This window comes from Nicotiana tabacum, chromosome 24 (genome assembly GCF_000715075.1).
Source record: "Nicotiana tabacum cultivar K326 chromosome 24, ASM71507v2, whole genome shotgun sequence".
NCBI lineage: Eukaryota > Viridiplantae > Streptophyta > Magnoliopsida > Solanales > Solanaceae > Nicotiana > Nicotiana tabacum.
Window position 1 is genome coordinate 4,554,920 of NC_134103.1, and position 10,308 is coordinate 4,565,227.

At 36.9% G+C, this 10,308-nt stretch overlaps 1 protein-coding gene across 1 annotated transcript; it reads left to right on the forward strand.

Moving 5' to 3' along the window:
* Nucleotides 1–2,680: 2,680 nt before the first annotated feature.
* LOC107800985 (elongator complex protein 2) lies at nt 2,681–9,649 on the forward strand. Its single transcript, XM_016624251.2, has 10 exons — nt 2,681–3,042; nt 3,149–3,236; nt 3,526–3,611; nt 3,692–3,845; nt 4,601–4,761; nt 4,858–5,520; nt 7,296–7,617; nt 8,122–8,339; nt 8,692–8,869; nt 8,955–9,649. The coding sequence occupies exons 1-10, from the start codon at nt 2,887–2,889 to the stop codon at nt 9,443–9,445; spliced, it is 2,517 nt and encodes an 838-aa protein (XP_016479737.1). The 5' UTR covers nt 2,681–2,886; the 3' UTR covers nt 9,446–9,649.
* Nucleotides 9,650–10,308: the final 659 nt, after the last annotated feature.

Below are 10,308 nucleotides of genomic sequence, written 5' to 3' on the forward strand. Positions count from 1 at the left end.
AATCAAAAGTATTTCCTTTTAGCGAGCGGACAAACTTCTTGATGAGGTATTCTCTATAAGTCCCAACGTTGTTGCATGTCTCAACGAAGTGTGCCACGTGTTGCTTTTGATTGCCTTTTCCATCAAATTGTTGAAACGTTGATAGCCAACAAGCATCTTCAATATATCGATCCTCATAGTATACAACTTTGCGTATATAAGAAAGGACTTGGTAGCAACTTCATACTTGTTTTTAATAGTTCCCTCACTGAACTCCTTCAGTTGATCGATTGGAATCCTCCATTCAAATAAGACAGGGATAGCCTTAGCGGATGTTACTTGTCTTGGGGGAGATTCACTCTCTGGAATCTCTAGGAGCCTTCCAGGTGCATGGGTGGATTCTTCTTCTATAAAGATTCCCACCATGTCTGTTAGCTTGTCAATTCTAGCATCTTGATTTTGTATGTACTTGGTCAAGCCAGTGATTGCTTCCGTCAAGTTATCCAACTGCTCTTCCACAGATGGAGTGTTCGTCACCATTGCTTGCATGATTGTTGTGGATGACAGGGAGTAACATAGATTATGGAGCATGGATTATCACATAGATTGATCCTCGATTAGCTCACACTATGTGGTGTAAATGGGGAGGATCCATCACTTGAAGTATCATACTTGTAGTGCTTGTTGTCCTAAAGAGCTTCCTTTGCTCCTCGTAACTGGTCCAAAGCTTTCAAAGGTAACATCGAGGATGCTTTCTACATCAGCGTAGAACTTGGAATTAGCAGCCTTGGTGGAAGTTGATCTGGGGTTGATTTTCTTTGAAGCCATTTTGACGTTCTTAAACTTTGGTAATTAAAAAGTTGAGATGAGAGGTAGAGATTGTCCCACTGGGCGTGCCAAAATTTGTAGACAATAAATATGCATCAAGAAAATATTCGAGATCGAAAAATATCGCAACAATCGTAGTATTTGATTTCAAGTAATATGAGTGTACAATCTCTATGAATCATCTGATTCTTCTTTTCAATAGTAAATAAATTCAAGGGCCTTTGAGCTTGATCTTGAATCTGTATTTGTTGCCACGAACGATGATTTTGAATTCAACTAGCATGAACTTTGATTTGAACTCGTACTCCTTGAATCTTGATTTGTTCTTCGTTCTTGAGCTTGAACTTGATTTTTTGAACTTGATTTCTTGAACTTGAACTTGATTGCTTGAAGATTGAAACTTGTAGAGAAATCTGCGATGTTTGATCCACGAGCTCTCTCTTGCTTCTTGTTATAACTTCTAGTGTCTTTTCTGGGTTATGAAGACCCATATTTATAATTGGAGGAGGGAAGAGTTATGATAAGAACAAACTCTTTCCGACCAATCAAATTGAAGTGTGACAAGACCGCATTTGATTGGCCAGAACATGTCACTTGCACACGTGGCGCGGTTTCATTGGCATTTTAATTTGACTGGGCATGTTTTATCATTTTGACACGTGCCATGATCCTATTGGCTCTTCCGTTTGACTTGGCGTGCCGCGTCATTTGACACGTGACACTATCCTATTGGCTCTTTTTGTTTGACTTGGCGTGCCATGTCATTTGACACGTGGCACCAAACTGGGCATCTAGGAAGATAACATCTTGGGCGTAATGAAGTGGGTTCATCACTTGTAGCCCAATTAAATGGATTAGCCCAATAGATTTGTACTCATTTATTTAACCCATATATATTGGACTAATATAGTTAATCTAATTATATTGGCCCATGAGATTTATTTGGACTATAAATATATATTTAAAATATAATCTAAAATATTTTATTGAATAAAAAACAAAACATTTTATTGAATATATTTTATATTTCATTTTACACCTCTAATGATAATTTTCATATAACTCTAATTGAGGTGCGTTTTTCACTGCACTTTTCATTCCAATTAATTTGCTACTACTAGTTATGAAAGCTTTACTACACTTAATTGATCAGAAATATTGCTGTTAAAGTGCAAAATTAATTAGTAATGCAAACTATGCACCTCATTTACCTTATTTGAAGTGTGATTCCCAGCTCAATGGAAATGTTTTTCTTCTTAGCACTTTTTTCGGATTATTTGCAGCACTGTTTAAATTTTATGTCCCTTAACTAAGTGGATTAAATCTCATCTTTAAAAATAGTTGGATGAATTTTCTTTTTGGAGACCAATTTAAATTAACAGGGACAGAATTTAAATAGTGAAAAAGGCCATTTGTGCAAATGCCCCAACTTGTTTGGATAACTTGGATTTAAGAGAATTTTAAGGAAAAATGATATTGTATAGCCGTTCTCAAAATAATAACCGAAAAAATATAAAAAATATGAAAAATTAACCCAATAGCTGTTTACCTAATCCCTTAAACTAAAAATAGCCGACATATGTATAATATATATACAATTTATATATAATATATGTATGATTGTGTATAATCTGTATATTTTTATATACTGGCTAGAAAAGGTAAACATGAAATCTGGCATGCTATTGGTGTAATAATCACAAAAAATATACAAATTTGATATACTTTTGCGGCTATAAAATATAAATAATTTTGGCCACGGACTAAAAATGATCTTTGCCCGGCAAAGGAATGTCAAGTCAAAATAGCTATTGGGTCCATAAAATCATATCTGGGCTTACATACACCCCTCAAATTTGGGCCTATGGGCTTTGAAATAAGATCTGTAAACTTTCTTCATGCAAAGAGTAAAACTAAAACTCCGTCACTCACCGCAACTCCTCCGCCGCCCACTCGCACCGCCGTTGACGGCAGCTCCACTCAAAGCATCGCTTATACCCACCCACCCCCTTTTCCTCCCCTTGGCCAACTCTATACTTATATAACAGTACAGTAGAAAGTAAAAAAGAAACCCAATAAATGGCTTGTGAGAGTAACAGTCTGCAAATTAGGGAAGAAGTAAAAAGAGTGTTTATAGGAGCCGGCTGTAATAGAATAGTGAATAATGTTTCATGGGGTGCTTCTAATTTAGTTTCTTTTGGTGCCCAAAATGCTGTTGCCATTTTTTGTCCGAAGGTTCTTTCTTTTTTAAAGCTTGGATTAGCTTTAATTTAGTGTTTAGTGTCCTTTTTTTTTTCTGTTGAAGTTTATGTTCTTATTGTTTGTTTGTTTTATTTATCAGACAGCTCAAATCTTGATTACACTACCTGGTCATAAAGCTTCTGTGAATTGTACTCTTTGGCTTCCCAATAGCAAGTTTGCATTTAAAGGTACTGCCTTTTTGAACTTATTTAGTTATATATTTGTGTTTATGTTTGATCTTGATATAGTTGTTCCAACATAGTTATGTAGGTTGAAAAAATTGAGTGTTAGGTGATAAAAGTTACAGTTTTTGTTACTAAAAGTTATCAAAAGATTGGGCGCAATAGAAGAAAAAGCTTAATATATATATATGTAGAGTTGAGAATATGTTTTAAACATTAGGACTTTTACAGTAGGTCATATGTCTGATCCTGCGGCTTCTAGCCAGTTATTGAGTAAGGCTTTGTATATTTGCAGCTAAGCATATGCAACAACATTTTTTGCTTTCTGGAGATGCTGAAGGTGTTATAATATTGTGGGAATATTCTCTTGTGGATGAGAAGGTAGTCCTTTGCTTGTTACACATCCCCTAGTTACCCGACACTACTTCCGCTTAACTCAATTCTTTTTATTTTCCTGATAGTGGAGATATGTCTTACAAGTGCCACAAGCCCACAAAAAAGGTGTTACCTGCATCACAGCGATAATCGTGTCTCAACAAGAAGCTGTTTTTGCATCTGCATCTTCCGATGGCACTGTGAATGTGTGGGAAGTAGTCTTTCCATCTACTCGTGGAGGTGAGAAGGATATATCTGAATTCCTTCAAAGTCTAGTCTTTAGTCGTTACGTGATGATCAACCTATGAATTAAGAAAAAAGTTGTTTCATGATGATCAGTTTCCATTCTATTTCACAGGAGGCTTCTGCTCCTTTTTGTTTTAAAATTTCGATCCCTTTCTGCAGATGCTGTAATCACTTTAACAGCTGAAATTACTCCGATTTCAGTGCTTTCTTGTTCATCCTTGAATAAGTAAAATAGCCAATATGTGCGATGGTCATGTCAACAGTCTGAAATATTATCTGCATTTTCCTGCAACATTATAGCTAGCTGTCTTAATTATCCATTATATTTTCTTTTATGAAAAATAACAAAGAAGTCTCAACCCACACAGGTATTTCTGTTGAAGAGTTTAAGCTAAACTAGATTTTAGTGCCAGGAAGTGTTTTTTCATTGTTTTTTAAAGGGGAAGGTAATTGAGTGTGCAGCCTTTTCTCTGTTATCTGTGCACATTTAATTAGATTTATATGGATGCAAGTATGTGAAATATTCTTTCTTTTTTACTTTCATATTCCTCATTATTTTGTAAAATTTAGAATTGAGAGATGATATCCTATGGGGATTTTTGGTATAACTGTCAAGGTGCATGTGATATTAAAATCTATTGACAAATTGCTTTTGCCCATCTGTATATTCTCCCCTCCACGTGTTTTACCTTACTGCTATATAGTTCTTGGTACTAATATTACCTCTACGTTTGATCTGGCTTGTGTAGGTGATTGGAAATTGTCATGCTCAGATTCTCTGTTTGTTGGTCCAAAACCTATGGTTGCTCTTTCACTAGCAGAGCTTCCAGGAAATAGCAAGCAGCTGGTTCTGGCCATGGGAGGATTAGACAGCAAAATCCATCTATATTGTGGTGAGAGAAATGGAAAAGTATGAAACAGCAATTCATATTTCTTGTTCATTTGCTTACATTACCATCTGCGTTGCTGATAATAAACCGCCGTTTCTTTTTTTTTTGATCCCTAGTTTCTTCGCGCTTGTGAGTTAAAGGCTCATACGGACTGGATTAGGAGTTTAGATCTCTCATTGCCTGTTTACGTGAATGGTGAAACTAGTCTTCTTCTTGTAAGTTCATCTCAAGACAAAGGCATACGCATATGGAAGATGACTTTACAGGATTCTTCAGCTAATAGCAAGAAGCAACAAACAAGCTTGGCTTCTTACATTAAAGGTCCTGTACTTGTAGCCGGCTCGTACTCTTATCAGATTTCTATGGAATCTCTCCTCATTGGACATGAGGATTGGGTATACTCAGTGGAATGGCAACCCCCGTCGACTTCTTCTGTCGAGGAAATTGAGTGTTTTCAACCGCAAAGCATTTTATCTGCATCCATGGATAAGACAATGATGATCTGGCAACCTGAAAAGACAACTGGTATTTGGATGAATGTAGTTACCGTCGGGGAATTAAGTCACTGTGCTTTGGGATTTTATGGTGGGCACTGGAGTCCAAATGCAGATTCTATTTTAGCTCATGGTTATGGTGGGTCTTTTCACCTTTGGAAAAATGTCGGTGTTGATTTTGATGATTGGAAGCCACAAAAAGTTCCGTCTGGACATTTTGCTGCAGTCTCAGACATTGCATGGGCTAGATGTGGGGAATATATGATGTCTGTCAGTCATGATCAGGTAATCTTATTGCGTTTAGAATTTTTTTTTTATTAGAATCTTTTATTGTGTGGAGGTCGAGGATTACCGAGGATATGACCCATGATAGAAAGATGTGTAGGTCGAGGATTAGGGTTGTAGGTTGACAGATAGTAGTGTGTTCCTCCTAGGCTTACCAGTAGAACTAGGACTATCTTTGTATTACCTTATTCATGGTTCTTTACTATTACTTGTTGTGTCATTCACGCCGTTACCATAATACAATGTTGTTACTATTGTTTGCCACTTGTTGCTTTATCTCCAATGTTTCTTGAGCCGAGGGGTCTATCGGAAACAACCTCTCTATCTCTATAAGGTAAGGGTAAGGTCTCTTGTACACTCTATCCTCCCCAGACCCCATTTATGGGAATAACTGGGTTTGTTGTTGTTGTATTAGAATCTTTTTTTGTGAATGGTATTCATTGATTTAAGCTATTTGACAGCAAATTGTTGACATTTCCGCTTTTCCTGCCTAATGAACACCTTTTTAATAAGAAAGAGGTTTTGTTTACTTACCCAGTAAATAACAAAGAAAATAAGTTTAATTTTTTAGGTAGATTATTACAAAGAAGTGGAATATGTGCATGTAAACTAAATCAAATATGGTGTCAGGTAAATAGAGCTTTCAAATGTTACTGCAGATTAGTCAGGGTAACATCATGAAAGAGGCTTATCACATTACAATGTTGTAAGTTAGGAGAACAATATATCCAATATATGTCGTTTTGTAGGAAAATGAACTTGAAGTGTTCTGGAATTGCGCACCAAGGGTGTGGCCTAGTGGTCTATGAGGTGGGTTGAGAACCATCAGATTTTCGATTCAGATCCCAGCAGAGGCCAAAACATTAGGTGATATCTTCCCATATGTCTAACCCTTGGTAGACAGAGTTACCCAGTACATGTGTTGGTTGCCCCGTGGAATTGGTTGACATGCGTGTAAGCTGACCCGAATACCACGATATTTAAAAAAAAAGTGTTCTAGAATTGTGCTCTGACAAAATATGAAATAGCACATTCACCGAAGCTCCTATTTGTTATTGCCATTTTGTAGTGTTCACGGCCAAAGCCCCAGTCTTGATGGTTACAAGTTGACCAAGTGAACTTTGGTTTTTTCTCAGCTGCAGTGAGAAGAAATACAAATAAATCAGCAAGGAAAAGACAAGTCCATTTCGTATTGCACGAAGCATGTTTTCCACTTCCTATTTAGGCCATCATAAATGTATATCTAGATCAGATATTGTTTTGGTCTACAGCTTGTGAACTTTGAGCGGTGTACTACGCTTAAAATTTGAAAATTATCTACTGTGCTGATTGTACTGTAGCGCACTGCTACATGCTGCCATAACGAACTGCATTGCGTTGAAAAACTCAATATATTATATATGTCCTTAAGCTGTAGGTGGCTTTCTAATCAGCAAATATGGCGAAAAAGTTGTCTGAATCTCTCCATTGGTTATCCTTCTCTCCACAAGCTATTTCTTTTTCGTGTTCTGTTATATTTGAATTATATGAGCAAATGAAGTGTAGATTTTGCAAGGAGTTCAGGTAGGAAATGTTACTGCTTTGGCAAGTTACTGATTTGCATTTTAAACTTTAATATGTGCCACAAGTCTAGCTTTTGGAAATATTTAACATGCTTGGTCTTAAACTGGGTTCATATTGGTCAAGTGCCCATGAATTTATTACTTGGTGTTTTACTTTCTCTTCTGCTGCATATGTTATCAGACTTCTGAGCTCAATCTTCCAACTTTTGGCAGACAACTCGAGTATTCGCTCCTTGGCTCAATAATACTAGTTTAGAGAGGGAAGAATCTTGGCATGAAATTGCTCGCCCTCAAGTTCACGGTCATGACATAAATTGTGTCACAGTAATCAGAGGAAAAGGAAACCATCGTTTTGTCTGCGGGGCAGACGAGAAAGTTGCCAGAGTTTTTGAATCCCCTCTTTCCTTTCTGAAGACATTGAGTCATGTTACATCAGACGACTCTAGTTTTTCTGCCGACATTCAAGCTGGCGTGCAGATATTAGGGGCAAATATGTCCGCTCTAGGTCTATCGCAGAAACCTATATATGTTCAAGGTGAGTTTTTCGGTCTACTGTGTGGCATCATTTTTGCATAATTATTTCATATAAGATATTCATTTATTTTTCCATCATCACTTTGATTTTGGGGGGTGAAGTATAACTTAGTTGTTGACCCGTCAAAATTAACTGTTAAGACTTCTTATCCACATACTGAATTAGGCTTAATTTGATGTGTTACTGAGGCTTTTTTCTAAGTTTGCTTAAACAACTGTGATTATCTCATGCACAGGGGCAGAGTTAGAGTTTAGGTTATGGGTTCTACTGAACCCAGTAGCTTTGGTCCAAACCCTGTATTTATTTTAAAAAATCCATTGAATATGTAGAAATCATTAACTTGAAACCCAAGGACTAGAATCCCGAACATGTAAGCTTCAAATCCTGGCTCCGCCTCCGTAGTCAGGGACAGTGTTCTGATACAAATAGAGATTATCCTGAATGTTTCCGGTGAAGACTCTTACATGTAATAATATCTCATACACCAAAACCTATCTTTTGCAGCATCATCGACACCAACAGACAGAAGCAATACAGAAGGTTTTGATACCTTAGAAACTGTTCCTGAAGCAGTTCCGGTTGTCTTGACAGAGCCACCTATTGAAGAGCAATTGTCATGGCATACTCTATGGCCCGAGTCACACAAACTTTACGGTCACGGGAATGAGCTTTTTGCTCTATGTTGTGATCATGAGGGAATGCTTGTAGCTTCATCCTGCAAGGTTTAGCATCCTTTCCCTTCTTTTCTCTTCCCTTCTTTTGGGTATTCATGTCGTTCTTCCTTGTCATGCTTACTTGAATCTCCTGTTATAGCAGTCAACTTGGTTGTTAGTTTCTGATCTTAATATGCTTCCCAAAAAAAATTAAAAAATTAAATAAAGTACTCCACTACATGTATGGTGTTGTTACATTGTTAGATACCTTTGTGAAATATAGCCACTTGTGATGGAATTCACAATATTTTTCCAAATAACCCTTTAAACCTCTTAAACGCTATATTATTTCTTGATAAGTTTTTGTTTTTATAATTAGTTGTGAAAACAGTAATTATGCCGTGTATATACTATTCTGCAGGCTCAATCAGCACCGGTTGCTGAAATATGGCTATGGCAAGTGGGTTCGTGGAAGTCGGTTGGCCGTTTGCAGTCTCACAGTTTAACAGTGACTCAGTTGGAGTTCTCTCATGATAACCAGTATCTGTTGGCTGTTTCAAGAGATCGCCACTTCTCTGTTTTCCGAATTAATCACACAGGTTTAATACTCATTTAGCCTGTAATACAACTTTTTGTTTTAAGTTGTTATTATCTCAAGGCCTTAACTCGTTCTTTGCGTTACAGGAACTGATGAGATCAATTACCAGCTTATGGCTAAACAAGAAGCACATAAAAGAATAATATGGGCATGTTCCTGGAACCCGTTTGGTCATGAATTTGCTACTGGCTCAAGAGACAAGACTGTCAAAATATGGACCGTGGAAAATGAAACGTCGGTGAAGCTACTATTGACACTTCCACCTTTCAAGAGCAGCGTTACTTCCCTGTCTTGGTTAGGTCTCGACAGCCATAGCAATCGCGGGCTTCTTGCAGTGGGAATGGAAAATGGCTTGATTGAACTATGGAATCTAAACAGCGGAATGGGAGCAAATGGACATCTATCGGTCCAAAATGCTTCTCTTGCTGTTAGGTTCGATCCTTTTCTATGCCACGTCTCTACTGTTCAACGACTATCTTGGAGAAATTCCCAGAAGAGCGAAGATAATGAGACCGTGCAGCTTGCCTCGTGCGGAGCTGATCATTGCATGAGAATCTTTAGGGTAACTGTTTCCTAAGCTTGATAAGTTTTGTGGTAGATAGATGTTTGTTTTAGCCTTTATCCCAGTAATTGTTGTATCAACGTATTTTTATTGTAATAGTTAACTAGTTGTCTAAGGTTGTGAAATGGCGCCTGATTATTACGGAGTATTAAATTTGTGTAGATCCTACTCTTTGAAGCAGTTGGAAAATATAGTGGGAAAAAGGTCCAAGTTTGCTCATGTACTATTCGAAATTGCCCATTTTTGCTTCTATTACTCTTTTGGTCCATTCGTTAGTAAATAGTCTTATATTTTCCCTTGCCATTAACGAAGCTTCAGTGTGAAATTGGTGGATTTCACTTCTCCAAATTTTCTAGGAAAAACGGTCCAAATCTATGCATCTACAGTCCTTCAGCTAACAAATTCTAGGCTAATAATTTTTTTTTTAAATATAACATCATGTGATTACCCATTTTTATGTTAAAAAGGTAAAGCTAATTACTTTAGTTTTTCATTTTATGAGAAGACCTGTTCAATTTGTGAAATTTTGTTAGCAAAGACACTGAAAAAAGGTATACTAATTGAAGGTTAAATATAGTTTAGTAGGATATCACGAGCACTAAAATTAGAATTTTCCAATAACCAGGGGACCAGAATTACAGTTGTTCTTTTACTTTTTAAGAAAGAATTCCCTATTTATATTTTATTTTCTTGGGTGGGATCTGGCGAGGGTGTAGGTCGGAAGTCTTAATCACAAGGGGTATCTATACTGTTAGGGCTCATTTGGTACGAGGGATCAAGGATAATTAATTCCGAGATTAATTTGAGATGAGTTTATCCCATGTTTGGTTGTGATAAAATTGTTGGAAAAATTGGTTATGGAGAATAAGAATTAGCTT

What these genes read in the sequence shown, in the direction of transcription:
- LOC107800985 (XM_016624251.2), top strand. Translation starts at nt 2,887, where the DNA reads ATGGCTTGTGAGAGTAACAGTCTGCAAATTAGGGAAGAAGTAAAAAGA. An exon ending in TTGCCATTTTTTGTCCGAAG is followed by an intron (nt 3,043 to 3,148) that starts GTTCTTTCTTTT and finishes TTTATTTATCAG; the next exon opens with ACAGCTCAAATCTTGATTAC. An exon ending in CTTTCCATCTACTCGTGGAG is followed by an intron (nt 3,846 to 4,600) that starts GTGAGAAGGATA and finishes TGGCTTGTGTAG; the next exon opens with GTGATTGGAAATTGTCATGC.